Below are 25395 nucleotides of genomic sequence, written 5' to 3' on the forward strand. Positions count from 1 at the left end.
CTGAAAAATAAAAAGCTCCCTTTTCTATACTATATGCTTATGAGACACACAAGACGTTTTGCTTGCCCAGGCCAATGAAAATAGCACTTTTATTTAGCAGCAAGGCCCGCGGTGAGGCATCGCGCATGCGCAAACCTTCCTGCGGCCGTAAAGCACACATTACCCAGCAGCCTCGCGCCCGCCGCTGTCGTGAAAGAGGCGTTTGGGCTCGCTCTGTCCGCCATGGGGAAGGTGAATGTGGCCAAGCTCCGATACTTGAGCCGAGATGACTTCAGGGTCTTGACCGCGGTAAGAGGCCCACCTTTCTCCTCTCCTGTATTCGAACCCACCGTGAGTTCCTTCCTGTAGTCCTCTTAGTTTGCTGGGAGCTGAGCAGGCTCGCTCTGGTCCCTGGGACACGGCCAGACTGGCAACTGCGGGAAGGAGCACCGGGAGAGTGATTTTTCAAAAGATTTTGGTTAGGAGCTTACCTTCCCTCAGACAGAACAAAGGCCTCCTGTAATCGTCTCCTTCCTTTCTGCTCCCTTTTTGTTTAAGAGACACTCGCATTTCTGTGGCCGGGAACTTCTCTGAGCGCCGGCTTCCCACCTGGCTGAGAAGGGTTTGTGTCTTCCGAAGGAGAATTGTGAAAGTTAAAGCTTCAGTTCCTCACTCGTAGGTTCAGTCGCATGTTGTTCCTTCTGCCTTATTTAGAAAACACAGTTGTCAAGACAAGTAGTAAGAACACGAGCAAGAGGTAGTGGTAATGGAAGGAAGAAATTAAAGTCCCTTAGGACATAATACGGAAGAAGTTGGCAGTTGGATGTGGGAGAGAAAAGGAATAAGGAGTCAAAGTTGGAAACGAAGAGAACGAGAAAAGGTTTTTTTGATGGAATCTGGGGAAGGAGAAGGGGGTAGACAAGATGAATTTGCTTTTAGCATGTAAGAGTCAAATGAAGATGTTAAGGAAATACTAGAAAGAGGTCTGTACTTAGGAATGATGTAAGTGGAGGAAAACATTGTAAATTAGATAGAGATAAGAAGTGAAGCTGTGAAATGGATGTAATCACCAAGCAAGATAAAAGTGGAAGTAAAAAGAGGATGGGGAGGGCAGGATTTTGGAGGAAGTTCATATTGAAAGGTAAGGGCAGCTAGTCAGGCAATGGTCATTGATACAGTACGCAAAGAAGTTACTGAAAAGGGGCGTCAAAGAATGATAAAAACACTGGTATGGTTCAACTGAGAATAGGATATTATATTTAATGTTTAGGTCATTCCTTTGTGACCTTTGAAAAGAATTTAAACATTGCAGAGCTAAAGTTTTGGAAGATTAACCTGTTACTGTTTTGATGTCCCACCAAAACTTAACACTTTAAACTTAAGTCCTTTTCCTTGCTTTGTCACTGCCTTTCCCAGCCTCTAAAACTTCTATTTTTGTCAGAGGCCTTGAGAAATAGGTGAGAGGAAGCAGAAAAGGAAAGTGCTTTTCCAAGATGACAGTAGTTATTTAACAGAAGGCCAAATGAATTTAAAAATCTACAGGAGAAAAGGAAAAAAAAAGTGTGTTCTAAATTTCACTTGATTGTTTAATCTTAAGTATTGCCCATTTAAGACTAATTTCAAAAATCCAAAACCCAATGCCTTAAGATACAAGAATCAGTGTGATTTATCACATATCCTGTTAAATAATTAAACAATATAAGTGATTTAACATGAGGATCACTCCTTGTCAAAAGATAATGGCTCCTAAATAAATATACAGCTGTATTCTATAAATGCCTGAGGTATATATTGATCTTTGTGTCATAAGACTAAGGCTATAAAACCAGATTTTGTCACTTCCCTGGTTAAAAAACATTCTGTGGTTCCCTGACACAGACCATTTATTAAACACATAAGACTCTAAAGTATAGAATCTGTTTCTCACCTTTTCCAGCTACATCTCCAACCACACCATCCCATTTGAGCTACTGCTGCACTAGTTTCCTTATGCTCAGTACTTTCTTGCCTGTGTACCATTTCCAAGTCTTTTATTTATTTTTATGTGATATCCCTTTGTCTACTGTCTCTGTATACCCTAAAAGATAATCTCAAGTGTTGCTTCTTTAATTGTTCAGGGGTACAGAATATTGTTAGATTTTTTTATCCTTCCTAATACCTAGCACAATGGTACATATTGTACTTTCTCATTAAATACCTGCTTAATAAATATCTGGAACATTTGTATTTTATGTTTAGACGTCAATAAGTAATTTAGTATCTGCCATGTATCATTAACTTGTCAAGCACTCACAAGTCTTACTCTTGAAGTAAAGAGGCAGTGAATATCAGTGATGAGTGTGTATATCAAATTGTTATTGAAAATATGTTAGAGAAGAGAGTAATTATGTCCTAGAAACTTTCTGTCATTGACAGACCACATGTACCACAGTGGTCCCATAGAGCATATTGCCTAGTGACAACAGAGCAGTCTTAATATATGTCAGTACTGTTCACACAAGAACAGAATTGCCTGATGCATTTCTCAGAATTTATCCCTGTTGTTAGATGACACATGACTTTAGTTTAAGAACTGCAAGTACAGGAACATCTCAAGAAGTTAGTTTCTTGGCAAGGTTTTTTTGATCTACAAGGCTTTGTGTTAATTATGATTTCATAATGATTCCTTAATTTCAGGTTGAAATGGGCATGAAGAACCATGAAATAGTTCCCTGCAGTTTGATTGCTTCTATAGCCAGCCTGAAACATGGTGGCTGTAATAAAGTTTTAAGAGAATTAGTGAAACACAAATTGATAGCTTGGGAGCGTACCAAAAGTAAGTATTTTGATACATCATCCCAGAACAGGCGAAGAAGTAGAAATTGCCAGACTAGTAAAGCCTTAGATCAAAAACTGACATGATACTTTCTGCCATATTTTATTGTTCAAAAATAATCACAAAGGTCACCAGATTAAAGGGGTGGTGAAAGGGAATAGCAAGATTCCATTGCAGAAGAACAAATAGAATAGAGATAGTGTTGTTACCATGTTTGGAAATTTTAGCCTGCCACAGGACTCTATAGAGCATTACTTCTGAAACTGTCTGTGATGAGAGTTTTGTTTTTTTCAACCTGTCACAGATTCTTTTAAAAAATAAAAGGTATTAGAAAAATGAAATGGATAACATACAAAAAAATAGAGGCATAAAATCTTGATCAAATCAATTCTGAACTTAAATACTTCCTTTTTGTCTATATACTTGTTACAGATAGTTGTAGACTACTGTCTATATGTGAGTCAAACTTTGATTAATTTTACACTGGAGAAAATATGCAAATTACAGGAAGAAATAAGAAACTTATAAGTCTGGGTAGTATATCTTTTTCCAAGTAAGATTTCTTATCTGTACATTTTTTTTAAATAATTTGAACTGATGTGACTTAGTGAATATAACTAAAATATGGTCTTTCTTATTTGATTTTTGTCTAGCTGTCCAGGGCTATCGGTTGACAAATGCAGGCTACGATTACCTAGCTTTGAAAACACTTTCTTCTAGACAGGTAGTTGCGTCTGTTGGAAATCAGATGGGTGTTGGCAAAGAATCAGGTAAGTAGGTGCTAATCGTGCTGTTGAAAGCCTTTTGTTTGCTTTGGTTCATCTTTCTCCTTGAGAAAGTATTCCTCTTTCAGTGTTTATATATTTTCCAATTAAACAAGTTGTTTTAGTTGGAAGTTCCAATGGCAAGTTGGTTGAAAGCAATACAGATTAGGAACATACCCTTATTTTAGAAGCTTATTGTTATCTCCATAAATCCATCACTGAAGATTCAGTTACACCAAGAATTAATTTCCCTCTAGTTTGTTTTTCTTTCTTTGATTCTGGATACTGAACCAAGGGCCTCACACATACCAAGCACATGTCTACACCCCAGGCCCTGATTTTTCCTCTAAGCACTTAAATCTTTGCCAATATTTGCTTTTCTGTCTCATTAATTAGACATTTGTAACAGTTAAAAATAACATACCACAAGGAAATAATAAAAAGATAGTGAATATCCAAACCGACATTCACATTGAACAACAAATAACTGTGTATTTATTTATTTTCTATGTGAAAGACAGAAGTAATGAAAAAAGGCATGGTTTTCTTTATATCATACCTTCTTATATACTGCTTCTTGCCTTACGCAGTTTATCCTGTCTGGTCACATTTTTTATCTAAACTGAAGAAACAAAGTTAAGCATGCAGGTGAAAGAATTATCAGGAAACCCATCCCACAAAAGGTCTCTATGGTACTTACATGGTTTTTCTTCTATGTTTATGTCCAGATTGTGGCATATATTTAAGAAGTAATACTAGAGTACTAATGTTAATTGTTTTTGTATCCTATCCTAATTCTTGAGTACAAAATCATGCATTGACTTATAAATTCTCCAGTAATATATATGTATATGAGAACCAAGTCATAATGAAATAAACATTCAGTTTTAAAAGTATTGATTTTTTTTTAATTTTCAAGAAGTTCATTGCATGGCAAAATGTTAACTAAAAGAAATAGTTTAACTAAAACTAGTCTTACTTCTAATCTGTATCTCAGTCTCTTCTCATTACGTCCTGTAGCTAACACTTGATTTGTTAGATATTCTTTTTTGTCTAAGTAAAAACAACTATATATTTATGTATTAAGGATACATTCACAGACCATTTTACAAGAGAAGGCAAACAGTTGGTGATGTAGTTAGTATCCTTGTACCACTGTCTATGCATGTATGCAAATAAATTTGTAAATACATTCATGAAATTGAATTATTATGGTATGTTTTAGCTTGTTAGAGCTGCTGTAGTCACAGATCAGGTGACTACAGTTTCTCACAGTTTTGAAGGCTAGGAGTTTAGAAGGTTGGTTTGTCCTTTATCTTAGTGTTGGCTTAAAGACATCTACTTGCCTTGCTACTGTGCCTTCACATGGCCTTGTCTGTGTCACTGGTGTCTGTTAAATTGGGGCTTCACCCTTATGACCTCATTAGCCTTAATTGCCTCTTTGAAGAACCTATTCCCAGATAATTACATTAAAGTTAAGGACTTTAGTGTAGAAATTTTGGAGGAATGTAATTTAGTCCTTAACAGGACAAAAGATACTCTAAATTTAGATAGTGCCTAGTTTTTCTTCAAAAAGATTGTGTTGATTTAGAGTCCCATCAGTAATGACAACCTATTTTAATTTCTTCATGAGTAATTAGAATGTGTTCTAAATGTCAGCGTTATAAATAGCAGTTTCTTTTGCTATTTAACAAACTCTTAGAAGATTATATTCTGACAACTGAGTATTAGTCATCAAGGCAATTGAGGAATGAACTACATGTTGTTAAAAGGAAAATGTTAAAATAATTTCTCTTGGGCTGGAGATGTAACTTAGTAGTAGAGCACTAGCCTAGCATGAGCAAGACCTTGAGTTTGATCCCTAGCACAACCAAAAAAAGAAAAATTACTTCTCATATTGAATGATTGTTCTGACATAATAGTACATGCAGACAATGTGTACCCTTGACACACTGCATCTCTGTTTTTGTAGTAGAATTAATACATGTTGGCTTGTCAATTTGGGTAGTGAAGTAAAATGGTGACTACCTGAGATGAAGAGTTTTGCCAAGTAAGTATTACTAATAGGAAAGATAATGGATATAAAACAAGGCCTATAAAATTAACTATTTTAATTTACTGCAATAAAAATCTTTTATTAATGATCCTTTTAAAAACTTGGCTCTAGATATTTACATTGTTGCAAATGAAGAAGGACAGCAGTTTGCATTGAAACTTCACAGACTAGGGAGAACCTCCTTTCGAAATCTGAAAAACAAGCGTGATTACCATAAACACAGGCATAACATGTCTTGGCTTTATTTATCTCGTCTCTCTGCCATGAAGGAATTTGCATATATGAAGGTATACTTTTAATGATTTTACATTTCCTAACTAAATAATAAAACAATTTTAATGACAAACATCTCCCTTACCTCAGAATTCTCCCTTTTAACTCTGGTTACTATTTGTTCTTTTTCTAGGGATTTCCTCTTAATGAAGATATTTTTGTTACTAATACAAATTTGAATTTGTGGAAGGATTTCTATTAACACGTATAACTATACATATGTCTATTTTTTAATTGAAAACACCAGATTACCATTTTATAGAAGCCTTAGTATATCAGATCACTTTTCTTTAACATAATGGAAAAAAATGTCAATTTACTAATTTGTATGTATATTTAACATATTAAAAATCTGTAGTTTTTAACCCTTTCGAAATTAATCCAGCATAGATTTGTTAAATATCTTTAATAACAATTAAATATCTTCAACAATATAGTATTTTTATTATTCTGTCTAGTAGGATTTGTTAGAATTTTAAATTTTGAACTATTGAAAATTGCTCTAGAGTTTAAATCATTGTTTCTTGGGAGTTCAACTTGTTCTTTGAGTAGGGTATTTTAATTCAGGTACTTAAATTTTAATAATCACAGGAGAATTGTTAAAGCAGAGTGAATAATACTGATCCAAAATGTCATATAGTTTTTCTCTTATATTAATAGTTTATATCCTATGTTATTTAGTCAGTAAGTAAGCAGCTTTATAGGAATCATAGACATTTGCCCAAAACCATGTTAGGTATTTTTATTGGCTATACAGATGGAGCCTGGTTACCGATAAACACACTTCTTAAATAAATGATATTTTCCTAAGAGGAAAAGGATAAGATAAAGATGAAGGTTTGACTTGAGAGTTGTTCTATAGCACAAGTTCTAGACAAGTACTAAGGTTATCATATGCTATTAAATTGCCAAGGCAGTGTTCAAACTGGTCTTCATTGGGAATGCAACTCTTTAAAAACAAATTGAACAGAACTCTTTGGGGAGTGGAGAGTAATTCAGTTCCTGTCCACAGAAGGCTGGAGATAGAGTATGTCTTTTAAAATTAAGTACTGGGGTAGGGTGGTATGAAGGAATGGATAGATGCCAGAGAATTAAAATTGGAATAACACAGCACACATAAAACAAGGAACAATATTTTGAAAGACAAATTATTTATTGAGTTTAGGGAAACTTCAGTTAGTACAGTAGAAGAGTTTATGGAAGATGTATGAAATGGATGAGAGTTAAATGAATTTCTACTTCTTAGATTTGACTTTAAGAAAAAGACAGTTTGCAGAGGAGCCAGTATAGGCCAAGGCATGAATGGATGTGAGCCTTGCATATGTAGGTGACACCTAAGTATTTATTCAACAGAAAGCTAGGACTAAGGCCAGGCACAGTACGTCTGTAATCCCAATTACTCAAGAGGCAGAGATCAGGAGGATCTCAGTTCAAGGCCATACTCCAGCAAAAAGTTAACACCCATCTCAATAAGCCAGATATAGTAGTACTTGCATGTCATCTCAGCTACATAGGAACCTGTAGGTAATAGGATGGTAGTCTGAGGCCAGCTCCAGATCCTACCTGAAAAAGTAACTAAGGTAATAAAGAACTGAAATGTGTTTCAAATGGTAGAGCACCTGCCCAGGAACCTAAGAAGGAAGAAGCCCTGAGTTAAAACCCCAGTACTGCAAGAGAGAGAGGACAAGCATGAGAGCACATGCTGGGACTAGACAAGTTGATTAAAGACAGTTGAAAGCCAGGAAAACTCAGACCAAAATCAATATTTAATCCATTGTAGATTTTTTTTTAATGGAGCATTGGCCTACTCATTCTTCCCTGTAATGATCAGTAGACTAAGTTAGGCATGGTAGCAGAAACTAGAGTAATAGTCAAGTAATCATACATAAGTAAAAAAGGCTTACTTAGAAATCTAGCATTCCAAGAGGGAGAGGGCATAAATGTAAGGTATTTTGAAGAAAGTAACAGGACTTTGACAGAAGAAATAAAGCATATGTGGAAAGACAGATGTATGAGTGATGTGAAATAAAATTTGACTCAGGCCAGTACAGTATTTATGTTTGTAACATTATAGATCTGTATTACATAGTATGCTCTGGAGAAAAAGATCAGTGTGAAAAGATGCCTGACCATAGGAATGCCATATTTCCTACTATGCCAAAAGACAGAGTATGCTTAAATCACAGTTTGTTTCCATTGGAATATTGTAAGCACAGATCAACAAATGATAGAGATTTACAAAATAGAAAGGAAGTATCCTAAGAGACTGTGAGCTTCATGAAAGCAGAGACTTTACACAGATTTTTGTTGCTAGCACAGTGTGTAATATTTATTAGAAATTCAGTTTTGGAAGAAAATTTAAGTGAACTTTAAGGTTTTTTTAATCTACAACTTATTCTTGCAGTGAATAAACAAGCCATGCATAAATAAACGGATTAACTGTAATTTTGTAAAGGTTTGTGTGCTTTTCTTATTGTGGGAGCTATATTTCTTTTTATTCTTTAAAAATAATGACCTCAGGGCTGGATATGGTGGCTCAAGCTTGTAATTCTGGCTACTTAGGAGGTGGAGATGAGTGGACTGAGGTTGAAGGCCAGCCCAGGCTAAAAGATCATGAGACCACATCTCAACAAAATGGCTGGACATGATAGCATGCATTTACCATCTCAGCTATGCGGGAAAGGACAAATAGGAGGATTGTGGTCCAGGCAGGCCCAAACGTGAAACTAGACCCTGTCTCAAAATGACCAAGGCAAAAAGAGCTAGTAGAGTGGCTCAAATGTAGAGCACCTTCCTGGCAAGCATAAGTTCAATACACAGTACCACCAATAAACAAATAAAGACCTCTTTATTAGCTTATACCTGTTTTACTTTGTTTTAGGCATTGTATGAGAGGAAATTTCCAGTTCCAAAGCCAGTTGATTACAATCGCCATGCAGTGGTCATGGAGCTCATGAATGGTTATCCTCTGTAAGTATCCATTAATTCCTAAAAACATAGGTCCAAATAAGTGAGTTTAACTATCAGGTTTTTTTCTGGTAAAACTTTTAAAATATAATACTGCTTCTGAGAAGTCAGAAATTCACCTGAAGGAGTAGATACTAAGACAAGTTGAAAACTCAGTTTCATTTTGATGTTGAATTTTGTAGTCTCTGTGATTCATTCACTAAATACTTACTGGAGCACTTGCAAGTTCAGCAGTGAACAAAAACAAAGTTGCTCCTCTCTTGGAGCTTATGTTCTGATGGAAGGACACGTGAAATGAACAAATAAGTAAACACATAACTTACTGATATCAGGTGTATCAGTAAGTGTCATGCATAAAAATAAACCAGTGCAAGGAGAATAGAAATACTAAGGTAGAGGTAGGAGATTGCTATTCTACATTAGGTAGTCAGGAAAAATCTCATTAAAAGGTGAAACTTTTATCAGTACAGAAATTCGAGAAGAAACCATATAGATATCTAAAAGAATATTTCAGACAAACGGGACAGCAAGTGCATAGGCTGTGGGGTAAAAGCATGTTTACAGCCTTGTCTAAGGTGAGCAGAGCAGTGTATTTGGAGCTGAGTGACTAAGAATGGAAGGAAAGGTGTCTGTAAGTGGTGAGATCACTTAAGAATTATAGGCAGTTGAAAGGAGCTTTTAATTTTGATTGAGATGGTAAGCCATTGGAGTGTTTTAAACAAGAGAACAGACATGATTGACCAGTGTCTTAGTATCACTGTGATTACTATAATAATCTTAATGGAGACAAAAACATAAATAGGAAGATAAATTAGGAGACTTTTGTTGTAATCTGGGCAAGAGATGATAGTAATTTGGATCATAGTGATAGCCATGAAAGTGAAAAGTAGTCAGATTCTGGATATGTTTTGCAGGCAGAACCAACATGAGTTGCTTTGGATTGAATGTGGGTGTAAAGGAAGTGGGGAATCAATGAGGACATCAAGGGTTTTGGCCTGAGTAGTGATCAATGAGGAAAGAGGAAAACCTGAAGAGCATGGTACCCCAAGAGTAAAGAAGGTATTTCAAGGCAGGGAAATAGATCAACTGACTAAAAATGATAATAACTAAGAATTTAGATTTAGCAATGTAGAAATCATTGGCAGTCTGACAAGAGCTATTTTACTGAAATGAGGTGAATGAACGCCTGTTTGAAATGGGTTCATTAGAAAGTGAGAAGAAGAAAATTGTATAAAAAGTTTGGCTGTAAGGATGATCAAAGAAAGGAGGTAGAAGACGAAGGTAGAGAATTGAAGCAAGATGTGACTTTTAATAGCTGGGACGTGTTATGTCTGCTCACAGGAATGAGAAAGCTGCTAGGGACATAGGGAATGGAAATAATATATATGCACACACCCTGTATACCTTGATTAAAAATCATAAATGAGTACAGATAACCTATTTATACTTAAAATACTTTCAGATGTCAGATACACCATGTTGAAGATCCTGCATCAGTATATGATGAAGCTATGGAACTAATTGTCAAACTCGCAAATCATGGTCTGATTCATGGAGATTTCAATGAATTCAATCTGATACTGGATAAAGATGACCATATCACTATGATTGATTTTCCACAAATGGTTTCAACTTCCCATCCCAATGCTGAATGGTATATATCAAAATGGATACTAAATGTGGATGTGTTTGAATGTGATACAATCAGTTTTTATTCATAATTTTCCAAGTTCACACTATCATTTGGATTTGAAGGCTGATTTTAATGTTATAAAAAAATTTATTAATAGATAGCCAACTCTAGAATTCTTTACTAATAAGAGAGAATCTTTCCTATTCCTGAGTATTTTAAAGTGTATGTGTGTAGGGGGTGTGCCTTGATTCAATTTTTAAAACCTATCAAGTAAGCTTATGTATTGGGAATCTGAAGCAATAGATTGCTCATCTGTTTTTATATAAACTATAATGAAGATAGCATCAAAAGAAACTGAATTATTCTGTTACAATTAGACAGACATTGAGGTTAAACTTCCTTAACCATAGAACCCTTTGTTCAAGCAGACTTTTAGGAGGAAACCCAGTTTTTCAAAGATACAAGCCTCTCAACAAAAAGTAGGGACATAGTGAAGGAAACCGTAGAACCACTACCTACTTTAGCCTTTTTCTCTCTCCTCCATGGTTCCCTCCAAGACAGCTTTACCAAGCGTAACTTAATAAAAGTTGTGGTTTGAGACTGAACTCACTAGCCAGACCAAGATAATTGTCTCTCATGTCATTTTTAGCTTTATTTTATTATTGGAACGAAATTCATACACACACACACACACACACACATACATACACATACACATCACCTCTGACACAGGACAGAATAATTTTATATACTGTGATAATCATATTCTTCACATTAGTTAACCACTTAAACTATCCAAGTTGTGAAACATGACTCTTTACTGCTGTATTCCATGGTGCAGTTCAGTATAATCAAGTTAAGATTAATTTCTTTTTTCTCTTCTTACTCCAAATTGGATGACAAAGTTCTTTTTCATAAACTAGCAACTGTTATCACTTATACAATAGAGCATATTCATTCTTGGAAAGTTTGAGCTTGAAGCAGTTTATGTTAAGTAAAGCTCGTTTCCTCCTGGTTTCCATTAGGAAATCCACACTTACACTAGAGAAGGAAATGTCACATAAAAAATATTTCCAACAAAACAATACTAAAAGATTAGTGGCTGGCACTTGGGTGGTCAATAATGTTTGGATGTTGACTAATCACCATTTTTTTTAATATGGAGCAGCATAGTCACACAATGAGGAAACCAGAATGGGGAGCCACCAAATTTAAAGGGATTGGTGACAGATTACGACATTCCAAGTTTAGGCTTCATTGTTCTTTGTAGAGACATTCTGATTTAATTTGAATTTTTATGAACCAGTACTGGGGCAAATCAGTTGTGCTAAGTGCTAGAGATTAAGATATAAATGAGCCTTGTGTCTTTGCTTTTGAAAAACAATATGTCTACTAGGAGAGAGATAAACATATATAAAATGATAATTTTTAAAATATACTGACTAAGATTTTTCCCAGGGTATCCTGAGAGCAAAGAAGACTGGCATTGTTCTATTTCCATGTTTCATCTTTCTCAAAATAATTCTGTCCTTAATTCTCTGTTATCTGGAAATTTTCTAGAGAGTTAAATCTGTTCTTGCTGTGTGGCCAAAAATACAGCCAAATATTCAGAGGTCCTTCTACTCTCATGCAGGTCATCATTTATAAACCACAGCTTCATTTATCTCTTTGGGTGCTGTTAAAACCAACTAATGGACAATAAATGTACCTAAACATTAGTTAGTAGACTCCAAACTTTTTCTTACAAACTTTTAATCTCTTATCTTCAGCATCAGTTGGTTAGGGACTCTAGTGGGTATTCAGCCAGACAGATTGAAGACTGATGGGAATATATGGAACCTGTTCCCAAACTGTTGGCTTCATAGTCGTCTTTCCTGGGGTTCACACTCATCCTCCCCTCCCCCATGTATCTTACTATATGTTAAGTAACAGTGTGAGAAAATCTCCACATCTAACCATAGAAACTATATTGACAGCTTATATCCCTTGAGAGTTCTTCATATTTTAGTTTTTTCAAACACACTGACAACTGATTTGTGTCTTTTCCTCCTTTATGTAAGGATTAGAAATACCTGCACATAATAAGGATTCTGTCATTGGTTAATTAGGAAAAGGATGAGCAACAAAGACTATCAACAATGATTTTTTGTTTTTGCAGGTATTTTGACAGGGATGTTAAATGCATTAGGGATTTCTTCATGAAACGTTTTGGCTATGAAAGTGAAGTTTATCCAACCTTTAGTGATATCAGGTTTGTACTCACTGTTGCTTCCAATTATGGGATCCTTTAAATGTCTGATTTATTTAGTTCTAAAATAATATCCAGATAAGTGATCTTTGACACATAATCACTATCGAGTATGATTGTTCTGTTGCACATAAGGGAAGCATAAAAACTTGAAAATGGACTAAAAACCTGCCTTTAGTCCATTAAGATACTGCTGTTGAATTTTCAGATGGACTATATCTAGTTTCTTAAAAATTCAAGAACTCTACCACTCTCAAGTGGTAGAGCCTAGCAAGTATGAGGCCCTGAGTTCAAACCCCAGTATCACAAAAAAAAAAAAAAAAACTTTTATTTTATTTTGGTTGCTGTATCAGTAACTCAATTCTTAAGGAATCAACCCAAATGTTTATTGAAATTTGTGTTTTTCCTTCATGAAAAACAAAAACTCCCTTTAATTGATTTTGGGATACGATTATACACATTCCTTAAACTAAAATTTAAACTATGCTTTTGCAGTATTTCCTGATTTGGGGTGAGTCATATAATTTGAAAAGAAATCTGTAGCCTCCTTTTGAAGTTAATATACTAAGTTGACAAGTATTAACTGAAGTTTCTATAACCTTTTTATTAATGTGTGGCTTTTCAGTTATTTTTGTATATTTGTATACGTCAGTGGTTCAAATACTATATTTAAAATACAGACTAAACTCACTTGAGAAGCATAGTTTGTCAGAATAGTAAATAGGTATTTATGTTAGGTAGATATATTGTCTCCCTCTTTCAGTGCTTGACTCTTTTGTAGGAGGGAAGATTCTCTTGATGTTGAGGTTTCTGCCAGTGGTTACACAAAGGAAATGCAGGCAGATGATGAACTGCTACATCCAGTAGGTCCAGATGATAATAATATTGAGATGGAAGAGGAATCTGATTTCTCATTCTCTGATGATGAGGTTTCAGAAAAAGCAAAGTTTCGTAGGTCAAGAATGGAAAGTGAACAGAACCCTGAAGATGAATCAGGCAGCTACTGTTGCAACTCATCTGGAGACCTCAAACAAATAAAGGAAGAAAATTTATCCATGGAAAGTGCTGATGCACACAGTTTTGAAATGACTGAATTCAATGAAGCTTTAGAGGAAATAAAAGGACAGATTGTTGGGAACAATTCTGTGAGTGGGTTTTCTGAGAACAGAACTGAAAATGACACCATACAAGATGATCAGACAGATCAAAAAGGAATCCCTGCTGGCTCAGAAGAGTATGAAGATGAATGCCCTCATCTGATTGCCTTGTCATCATTAAACAAAGAATTCGGGCCTTTCAGGTATAGATTTTTATTATGTGCTTTTTTTGCTTTAATCTTGAGACCAATGCTTTCTTTGATTTCTGGCAAATAACTATGTTTGAAAATGAAAATAAAAGGTATGACATAGTTGTATTCTGCCATTTTTTTTTCTTTTATTATCATATGTGCATACAAGGCTTGGTTCATTTCTCCCCCCTGCCCCCACCCCCTCCCTTACCACCCACTCTGCCCCCTCCCTCTCCCCCCCACCCCCTCAATACCCAGCAGAAACTATTTTGCCCTTATTTTTAATTTTGTTGTAGAGCGAGTATAAGCAATAATAGGAAGGAACAAGGGGTTTTGCTGGTTGAAATAAAGATAGCTATACAGGGCATTGACTCACATTGATTTCCTGTGTGTGTGTGTTACCTTCTAGGTTAATTCTTTTTGATCTAACCTTTTCTCTAGTTCCTGGTCCCCTTTTCCTATTGGCCTCAGTTGCTTTTAAGGTATCTGCTTTAGTTTCTCTGCGTTAAGGGCAACAAATGCTAGCTAATTTTTTAGGTGTCTTACCTATCCTCACCCCTCCCTTGTGTGCTCTCGCTTTTATCATGTGCTCAAAGTCCAATCCCCTTGTTGCGTTTGCCCTTGATCTAATGTCCACATACGAGAGAGAACATCCGATTTTTGGTCTTTTGGGCCAGGCTAACCTCACTCAGAATGATGTTCTCCAATTCCATCCATTTACCAGCGAATGATAACATTTCGTTCTTCTTCATGGCTGCATAAAATTCCATTGTGTATAGATACCACATTTTCTTAATCCATTCGTCAGTGGTGGGGCATCTTGGCTGTTTCCATAACTTGGCTATTGTGAATAGTGCCACAGTAAACATGGGTGTGCAGGTGCCTCTGGAGTAACCTGTGTCACAGTCTTTTGGGTATATCCCCAAGAGTGGTATTGCTGGATCAAATGGTAGATCAATGTCTAGCTTTTTAAGTAGCCTCCAAATTTTTTTCCAAAGTGGTTGTACTAGTTTACATTCCCACCAACAGTGTAAGAGGGTTCCTTTTTCCCCGCATCCTCGCCCACACCTGTTGTTGGTGGTGTTGCTAATGATGGCTATTCTAACAGGGGTGAGGTGGAATCTTAGTGTGGTTTTAATTTGCATTTCCTTTATTGCTAGAGATGGTGAGCATTTTTTCATGTTTTTTGGCCATTTGAATTTCTCCTTTTGAGAAAGTTCTGTTTAGTTCACTTGCCCATTTCTTTTTTTTTTTTTTTCATTTTTCTTTTATTATTCATATGTGCATACAAGGCTTGGTTCATTTCTCCCCCCTGCCCCCACCCCCTCCCTTACCACCCACTCCGCCCTCTCCCTCTCCCCCCCCCTCAATACCCAGCAGAAACTATTTTGCCCTTATTTCTAATTTTGTTGTAGAGAGAGTATAAGCAATAATAGGAAGGAACAAGGGTTTTTGCTGGTTGAGATAAGGATAGCTATACAGGGCATTGACTCACATTGATTTCCTGTGCATGGGTGTTACCTTCTAGGTTAATTCTTTTTGATCTAACCTTTTCTCTAGTACCTGTTCCCCTTTTCCTATTGTATTCTGCCATTGTTATGTACAAAATAAAAGCCAAATCTTTTTGGTGTTAATACCCAACATATCTGCCTTTTCAGTTGATCTGATTCAAGGCAGTTTATTGACTAAATTTCAGCTAAATCTGCCTTAAAATAAAAACTGATGACTTTCATAGGATTAGTGTAGGTCTCTTGATAAACTGATAGGGTTTTTGGTGGATGAGTTGTTCTGTTTCCATAATTACACATCTAATGTATATTTGAATTCTATAAAGGCATGGAAATATGTAAAATGTAAATATGCTTTCTGTAAAATATCTACAGTGAATTTTCTCAGGTACTTTGAGTCTTCTATCCTTTGTTCCCTATACAGTTAAAATTATGTAATGGTATTATGTTTTCTTTTAAGAATTTTTTATCTTGCAGATACTAATGAATTCGATTCAGCTTAAATTAGCAAAAGTTCTAAAACTTAGTTTTAGATTTAGGATCATTTATCCAGTAGCGAAGTGTAGTTGAATGCAACAGTGGTTTTATTTATCCTAAAAGGTCAATATTTTAAAATTACCTCAGCAGTACACTTATTATGCATTTTCTTAATAATATGTTTAGTCATGCATCTTAAGGTTATTTTTATCTTTACAGTTTTGTTTATGAAGCAAAATAAGAGAATTTTATTCTTTTTACATCGAGCTTTATATCTTCAACCTTAGGGTAACTGCCTTTTAAATAATAAACTGAAAATTAAAACAAGCATAAGAGGAAAAAGAGGTAGCAGTGGTTCTAAATTTTGAGTAATTGTGTTGGTCTGGATTCTCTGGACAAAACCAAAATAGTAGAGATTTAATATAGATTTGAATGCAAGTCAGAAATGTAGTTAATACACCTAATCTACCAAATATCATAGATTAGCAATGCAGTACATGATAGGGTATCTGTTGTTTACTCCTATGGTTGCATAGCTCACCAGAAGGTGCAACTTACTGTTTTCTAGCAGCACCATTTGTATTACTAGCCCAATAAAAGATCAAAGTTCAAAGTATGATTTTCACCAAATGTATATAATGTTCACATCATTGTAAAGCTGAAAAAATATAAACTGAGCCATTATAAATCTAGGATCATCTTTTTAAGGAATTGGCCCATCTGGTTGTGTAGGGTGAGAAGTGTCAAGATCTGCCATCAGCAAGCTGGAGACCCAGGAGAACCAGTGGTTTACTTCTGATCTAAATCCAAAGGCCAAGAGAGCCAATAGTGTAGGTATGAGTCTGGAGACTGGAGAAGGCTGATGTCCCAAGACAGGCAAGGAAAGCAAAGTCTCTTATTCTGCATTTATGTTCTATTTCAGCCTTCAGTGGATTAGATGGGGTCTACCCACATTGGGGAAGGCACTCTGCTTTACTCCATCTACCCATTCAGAAACTCTCATAGACACATCTAGAGTAGTGTTCAAACAAATATCAGGCACCCTACAGGATGCCCAATGAAGGAAGTTGACACATAAAATGAGCTGTCACAGTGATAGAAGAAAACCTACATCAGGTTAAATGGTCTTTTGAGCTTTTTTTTTTTCATGTGCTAGGGTTTGAACTGAGGGCTTCACACACACTTCCTAGGCATGAGGTCTACCACTTGATCCATGCCTCAAGCTTAAACAGTCTTTTAAGCAGGGAATGGGGTATTAATTTGTTCTCACTCTCTGAATGAATACATTGGACAAAATTTTAAGCAGGAAATTTTATTATTGGATATACAAGCAAACTAGATGTTGCTCAAAAATACTGTTAAAATTAGTGTTGTTTTAGTTCTTACATTGTATCTATTAAAACTTTGAGCAATGTGAAAATTAGTTTCCATAGTTGTAGGTTTTCCCCTACCTAACAAAGCAGTCTGACTGGGCATTTGTGGCTGGCACTCGTCTTATATCCCAGCACTCAGAAGGGATATGCCTGTAGGCACCAGGAACAATAGTTTGAGGCCAGCCAGCACTATATAGCAAGAAGACCATGTCTCAAAAAAAAAAGTCTGTTCTCACTATATCTATATCTACTATTTAGGAAGGCAGGAAAGTGTCTCAGGTTTAGATCATGAGAGGCAGATTTGTATAGTTCAGTGGAAGAAGAGGAGAGCTTTGTTGAATAAGACATGAATTATGGGGGAAGTGATAAATTTTAGTGACTGAAACATTCTAGCATTTTGAAAGTTTGATAGTGACTGTATCAGACTTGAAAGAAATTATTAATATATTGAGCTGAAGTAGGGATAGCTTTACTTTGATCTTCATAGAAATTTTAAATATCTTACTGAGGCATTTTTTTATATAAACTTTGCTGTCAAGTAAGAAATAATACAAATTAATTTAGTTAAGCATGATTAAATAAAGATTAACTGCATAAATTCTGGAATTTTTTAATTTTTATTTTAGGGATGAAGAAAATACAAGAAGTATTCATCAGTACAGAACAAGAACTCTGAGTGTTACTTCTGCAGGTAGTGTTGTAAGCTGTTCAACAATTCCTCCAGTAAGTATTCACACAACATGTATCAAACACAAACATTTGTAAGCAGAGCAGTGAGCTCAGGTACTATAGCAGGTATAAATTCACTAATACAGGAGAAAGGGTTCACTTTTTTGAGGTTCCCTCACAGCTTTCAGGAAAAAGGCAGCATGTAAATTAACTGGAACTTAAAGGGTAAAATCATAGGAATTTTAGATTCAAGGTGGCTTTGTAGAATCCCATGTAGCTTAGTCCCTTCATTTTCTCAGTGAGGGAATTGAGGCTCAGATAGGATATATGACTTTACCCAGTTTTCAACCTGTGACAGCATTAGACTGAAATGTGAAAATGCACCACCTTCACTAATTAGTTCATTCTTAAATTTTAAAAGAAAAAATAGGTAATTTTCAAATTTGGGGGATTTCAGGTTTGTGTTGGTTTCTTTGGACATTTGGCAGGAATGTCCAAAGAAATTATAAAAGGGGCATTTTCTGAATGAGACAATGAGCAAAAATATTCTTGCTTTAGCTGAGGAGCCTTTTTTGTGTGTGCCAGCCCTTTTGCTGAGCTACCCAGAAGGAAGAATCACTTTAGAGATAATCACATCCCATAAAACAAAGCCATTCTCACTGGCCTTTGGAGGTATTGTCTCTCTTACTCCCTGGCATTAGTATTATGAAGATACGTATGTATCATTCTTACCTGTCACTTAGGAATGACATAAATTTAATTCCTCTGGCAAATGAAACAAGGCTACTCTTGGTTTTCATATTACTTTCCTGAGTCCTTTGGCAATCAACAAAAGCTAAGTTTATAAGCTAGCACACATTATGTCCTAGCTTTATTTCAGGATTAAGTAATGTTTTAAAAATTATAGTTTGAGCTATCTAAAAATTATTTTCTGTCCAACATTAAGAAAATAAAGCAGCATAGTAATTTGTTAACTTTTTCATAAATAATCAGTGTGTTGGGATTTTTTCCTCCTGTTTCAGATAAGTCAGTTGTTAGTAATAACTTAGTGACCAAAAGAGGAAAATCAGTTCAGAGATAAGAAAGTAGGAAATGAATGATTAGAAAGTGAATTCAAAAGAAAAGAAATAACTTTATTTTGCTAAAGTTCTTGTTCAAAGTTCAGAAATATTGTCAGTTAATAAAAATGTATAATAAAAATGTGCCTCATACTGGTAATACAGGATATTTACAAAAAAAAATCAGCTATCAAAAACAAGGTAAAATAACAGCACTATAAGTTATAGACACTTTTAGTTTTCATCCCTTTACTTGACATCAGAAACATTTATAGCTCATAAGACATAAAAAGGTGAAATCCTGGCAATGTAATTAATTTCAATTACTCTAAGGCTCTGGTAATTTACAATTTATGAACATGAACTTGAAATCTGTGAAGCATGCATTACATTAAAAGACAAAATCTATTGTCAGGTATGGTGGTACATGCATATAATTTCAGCTACTCAGGAAATAGAAATAGGAAGATGTGGTTTAAGGTCAAGCCAGCAAAAAGTTAGCTAGAGCCTGTCTAAGAAAACAAGCTGGATGTGGTAGCATATGAATAATCCCAGCTACTCAGGAGGCAGAGATAGGATTACACTTCTAGGCCAGCCTGGGCAAAGTTAGCATAAGACCCTGTCTAAAAAATGAACTTAAAAATAAACAAAACAAGAAAGCAAAAGGACTGGAGATGTGGCTCAAATGGTAGAGTGCTTGCCTGGAAAGCAGGAGATCCTGGATTCAGTCCCCAGTACTACACACACACAAATCAGGACAGGAACTGTTTATCTTTAACTTGATGACTATTGTTTTGGAATGTATATAAAAAAGCAAAAGATTTTGTAAAATATGTTTTCCTCCTTAAAATAGTTTATACTTCCTATTTGTTGGCCATTGTTTTGTGGGGGATCAAACCCAGGTCCTCACAAATGCTAGGCAAGCGCTCTTACTACTGGAACCACACAAGCCATTTGTAAACTCTGTTCTTAATAATATATAACAGAATTAAATTAAAATTAAATAAGGATATATTGCTTTTCATTAAATATGTGTGAGCTGTGGTGTAACTTAAAAGTGGCTATGGGTTCAATTCTCAGTACCCCAGAAAACCTTTAATAAATATATATATGGCTACCCCTAATAGAAGAGCATTTTTTGCTTTAACAACAAAAAAGGAACATGATTTTAATTTGGTGTTTTGTTTTGTTTTGTTTTGTTGGTGGATCTGAGGTTTGAACTAAGATCTTTGTGCTTGCAAAGCAGGCATTCTATTGCTTGAGCCACACTTCCAGTCCATTTTGCTTTGGTTATTTTAGAAATGGGGTTGAAACTGTTTGCCCAGTCTGGCCTCGAACCATGATTCTTCTGATCTCAGCCCCTTAAGCAGCTAGGATTACAGGTGTAAGCCACTGGCACCTAACTAGTTTTAATTAATTTTTATGTACTCCCTAAAATAACACACAGGGATTTTGTATTCCTTTAAAAAAAAAAAGCTATATTCTTTTTAACAATATACATTTTTTTCTCTCACTTTTTTTTTAACATGAAGAAAAATAACCTTGCAGGGTATGTAAATTGTTCTGAATTCGGCTTCAGAGATAGAAAAGCTCAAAATTTCAAATTTTCTTTTGTTTTGCTTTGTTTGGCAATAATGGAGTTTGAACTCCAGACCTTGCATTTGCCAGGCAGGCATTCTGCCACTCGAGCCACACCCCCAGCATTCACATTTCTTTTTGATCTTTTAAGTCATGTTACTTGTTCAGCCTGTGTCTTAGCTAATAAATAATTTGAATTTTTCATCATTCCTAAGGAAACATTCTCCATATCCAGGAAAGTATATGAAGACTTTTCCACAAGTGACTGCTTCCATCAAGTTCTTTATACAGCTGAAGTTGTGAAGACATTCTTGGCTATATTGTGGATATATTGTCAATAGCTAGCTTTCAAAACTCTTTTTTTTTTTTTTTTTCATTACAAAACCATGTCTTGCTTTTACCTAGAAAGCAGAGGAATAGGTTTCATCTTCTTTTTTCTTTCAGTTTTCATGGTGAACTCTAGGGGGCAGTATGGTGATTTGTTTCTTAAACAGTTGTTATATGATATAATCTGTACTTCTGCTAGGAATTTAATTTCTTGAATTTTATACTAGCTTCTGTTTTATTTTATTGCTGGTTCATATACTACTGTCAATGGCATTTTTTTAAACTCATGCTTCTTATTAACACATAAATTTGAAAAATAATAGCAATTTGTTTTAGTGAATTTTTGCTCCTTATCTCAGTGGTTATCAGTGATACTAATTTACAAACTCTTTCCAGGAAGTGGTGAAACAGAAAGTGAAACGTCAGCTAACAAAACAGCAAAAATCTGCTGTCAGACGTCGACTACAGAAAGGAGAAGCAAATATATTTACCAAGCAACGAAGAGAAAACATGCAAAATATTAAGTCAAGTTTGGAAGCAGCCAGCTTTTGGGGAGAATAATGTGGTTTAAGATCTTGGATATTTCTAATATATATTTTCTAAGTTACTATAACCCTATTTTCACCTTTGGTCTTTGAAGGCCAGTATATTAAATAGATAAATAAACCTTTCATTTATAAATTTGACTCATTCTCAATATGTCTTCCAGAGAATAAATACAGTAATTCTGCTGTGCAGTCCAGTACTTCAGATAACTATGGCAAATCTTCTAAAATAATTTTTCAAAATAACTTTATTAGAGATATTTGCATTATTTTAGAAAAGTCTCAGAATCACTATTTCTGTTGTTTGTTTTGGTCTCTACCATGAACAAGTAGATTTTTTTATTTCAAATCCCAGATTTTTCATACTTAATATTAGAAACAACTTAAAGCAAGTCATAGTTCTCTTTTCTTTATCTCCTTCAACCTGAATTTTCTTACTAACTGAACTTACAACTATTTTATGCAATTGCTTTAATGATTACTTGAAGCAATGCACATAAAACACTTAGAACCATGCCTAGCACACTATAACATTCAGTAAGGCATAGATATTACAATGGCAATTATAATGACATCTATGTTTCAGAAATTCTGCTAACAACTCATTCCATTTACCTTAGCAACGTGGTCATGGTAACACCCACTTGAGATAGTCCTTCCACAGTTTTTATAGTTGGCAGCTTTTTTGCAGGCCTGGGCGCAACTAGAAGAAGGAATGAAGAGTGAAATGTTCTTCCTCATGTAGGTGAATCTAGAACATGTTCTTACCTCAGCATTAACAAGTACTTAGAGCAGGAAAGAAAATACCTAAACCATGGTCCCTTCCTTAAAGTCTATAATTCAGTGAGATAGAGATGAGTGTGTAGGTATATGCTCCAAATTTCATTGTCCGTTCATCCCCAAGTAGGCCAGTGGAGGAACATCACAAGCAGTGAGAAATAGCCAGTAGATGGCAATGTAGCCCACACTGACCAACAGGATATCCTTAAATTACTTGTATCAGTGATGAAGCTATCTTCATCCAGCAGGAATATCTTATATCTAAGATAGACACCAGATTCACTTTCACCTTGAAAAATTAATTCTGGCTATTTGCAACACCCATGATTATCTAATAAATTCATTTGAAGTTTGGATACAAGAAAATGTTAGATCGGTTCCTTTGAAAATTAACTTAGACTAATTTGGAAAGTATTTACATAGCCCTACTTTGACTTTTAGATACCTTTAAGCTCAGGCATTCATTTTTTTATTCTCTTTCAAAAGTTTCTAATAACATTGAAGATAGTTTAACAGCACCACAGAATGTTTATTTTGAAATACATTTTTTTTTTTATATTCAGAGTGTTGAAAGCAAATTGGAAATAAAGTTATATGACCTCATCCTACTTAGCATTACTCAATTGACTGAGTCAACTTGGGTACCTACTACATAAAAAGCTCATTACTATTTGGGAAACTTAGAAAGCAAATAAATATACGTGGTTCTTACCCTTGATAACCTAAAATTTCACATTAGCCATAAAACAAATTCAAATTAGAAATGGAGGCCTCACTTCACTTGGACAAAGATTAGTGGTAGCTACTAAAGATTTACTAATAAGTGATAAAGAAGAATTTTTTTCTGGGTGGTTTTGTTTGTAAACTGGGTCCATTCATGACAGGTATTTTTAAAAGATGTTTTTGGCTATTGGTCAAGTAGAAATAGTTTTCCCTAACAGACAAGCTGTAACCTTACATTTTAAAACATCCATAGTGAACAAGAAGCAAAGACAAAATTTTAAGTCTACTACAAAGGTATTATATACTGTGATTTAAAACACTTGGGGAGCCTGGGAATATAGCTCAGTGATCGAGTGCTTGCTGTGCAAGGCCCTGGGTTTGGTCTCCACCTACACACACAAACACAAAAACTTTTGAGTCCTGATTCTGCTTATATCTCAAGTACCTTTTGTAGCTTTTTCAATTTTTAAAGTGGGAACATTTCATAGTGCCTATCAGACTTGAGAAGAGTAAATGAAATAATACTTGTAAAGAGCTTAGTGCTGTGACATATATATATTTAGTAAGCTAAAATGGCTTAAAATTACTAAAAGGAAGATTCCACACACTAACCATCTTTCCTATTCTCAAGGTCACTGATACTTAAACTATGATCCTTGTTTTGGATTTTCAGGACTTGGTGGGCACAGAGTTCAGTGATAGAGCTCATTAGCTCAGCAAACTGGAGGCCCTGGGATCAAACTCCACCCCACTCCAGCTCCCCACCAAAAGACTCATAAATGCTTTGCTTGTGACCTTGCATAGTCTACTTCCTGTTTGCATTAAATGAGCTTTTCCTACAAAATATGTGGCTTATATTTGTGCTACCCATTCATATGTTCTTCAGTACACAGCTGGTTGTCTTTGAGCTTTCTTCAGAACCATAAAAATAGAGGGTACTAATCAGAGTTCAGCTCAAGATAGTCATTCTTTTTTGCAAGTACTTAATTAATTTTTCAGACATAATAAACAGCTACCCAGTTAAAGGACTCTACCTGGTGCTGCCTTCCAGGTTTGTCAACCACTTCCAGAGAATAGAGGAGTAAGTTCGTTAGGTTCTCAAAACACTTTCTGAGGTGTAGGAGTATTTCATTGACACCTGTTCAGTACTTTGGGTGGGCAAAAGCTCACCATTCATGTTCATTCCTTCTCAGAACATCTGCCTAGAGAATATCAGATTTTTACTTTGCCCTTGGTTTGCTTTATGAAGTACTGGAACCATCTTGTGCAAATGTGTAAGGAAACTGGAGATTACAGCTCAGAATAGCCATGGGTCACACACTGGTATGATAACCAGGATATGGGGATAACTCCAAAGCCTACAACACTTCTATGGAAAACTTTATCATTAGAAAAGACGTATTTATTGTAATATTATAAAGACAGTCTTTATAATACAATTTAATATAATAAAATTTAATACAAATTGTAAATAATGACATTTAATACTTTATGTAAATTTTAGAAACAAATCACTGTAGGTTAAGGCCTGGGGTGTGGCTCAAGTAGTAGAGTGCTTGCCTAGCATGCACAGGCCCTGAGTTCAAATCTCATACCACCAAGAGAAAAAAAAGTATAAAGTATAGATTTAATTCCTTAAAGTATGTTTTATAATGTGAAAATTGAAATGTATCATTTGGGACACATCACAATATTATGTTCTCCCTTTTTTAAAAAAAAGATAAAAGTAACCACTTACGTTTTTTTAAATTTTAGAATTTTTTTAAAATTCTAAAAACAGTGGTCTAATTCTATTGGTAAAAGAGGTTTGGCCTAGAATAATAAGAAAAATGTATGTTATTCACACTTCAGTTTTCTACATGTCTGGTAGTGTGTAAAGTTAGAAAGGAAAAAGGTACACAGGTTTTTAAGATACAATTTTGACCAGCTAAAAGCCTCTACTGTATTTGGAAAAGCAAAAATAAACACAGAAAACTTCATGATAATACAAAAAATACTACCCAGCAGCCTGGTACCAATGATTGCTACTGAGGAACTTCCAAGGAAGCCCGTGTGAAAGGCCAGTGTTATTGGAGGGGTGTGTGTGTTGGGGGTGGGGGGACTTGGTTGAATAGGTAGACTGAAAAAGCGCTTGCAAAGGAAGAAATATGCGTAGGGGCTGTAGTTGGAAGGATGTGCAGCAAAGGACTAAATTAAAAATGATTTTCAAAACTGAAAAAATTGATGTCTCAGGAAAAGAGCAACTAGGTTTTAAGAAGTGCACTATTTTAAAGGAGGTAGGTGGGGCTAAAGGAAATCTGTCAATGTTAGAATGATTTGGAGGGAACCTGGACT

General features: G+C 35.2%; 1 protein-coding gene across 3 annotated transcripts; it reads left to right on the plus strand.

The window, feature by feature from the left end:
• Nucleotides 1–171: 171 nt before the first annotated feature.
• On the plus strand, nucleotides 172–21694 carry Riok2 (RIO kinase 2). 3 transcript variants are annotated; one of them, XM_020186476.2, is made up of 10 exons: nucleotides 172–288; nucleotides 2656–2794; nucleotides 3448–3564; nucleotides 5726–5901; nucleotides 8769–8857; nucleotides 10317–10508; nucleotides 12646–12738; nucleotides 13517–14035; nucleotides 18008–18104; nucleotides 21410–21694. In XM_020186476.2, exons 1-10 carry the CDS (start codon nucleotides 223–225, stop codon nucleotides 21572–21574), a joined length of 1653 nt encoding a protein of 550 aa, XP_020042065.1. In that variant the 5' UTR covers nucleotides 172–222; the 3' UTR covers nucleotides 21575–21694. The 3 variants fall into 3 exon arrangements, with proteins under 3 accessions (XP_020042065.1, XP_020042064.1, XP_073933139.1); XM_020186475.2 differs by having other exon boundaries at nucleotides 192–330; XM_074077038.1 differs by lacking the exon at nucleotides 2656–2794 and having other exon boundaries at nucleotides 193–288.
• The last annotated feature ends 3701 nt before the right edge of the window (nucleotides 21695–25395 follow it).

Source organism: Castor canadensis, chromosome 6 (assembly GCF_047511655.1).
Source record: "Castor canadensis chromosome 6, mCasCan1.hap1v2, whole genome shotgun sequence".
Lineage (NCBI taxonomy): Eukaryota > Metazoa > Chordata > Mammalia > Rodentia > Castoridae > Castor > Castor canadensis.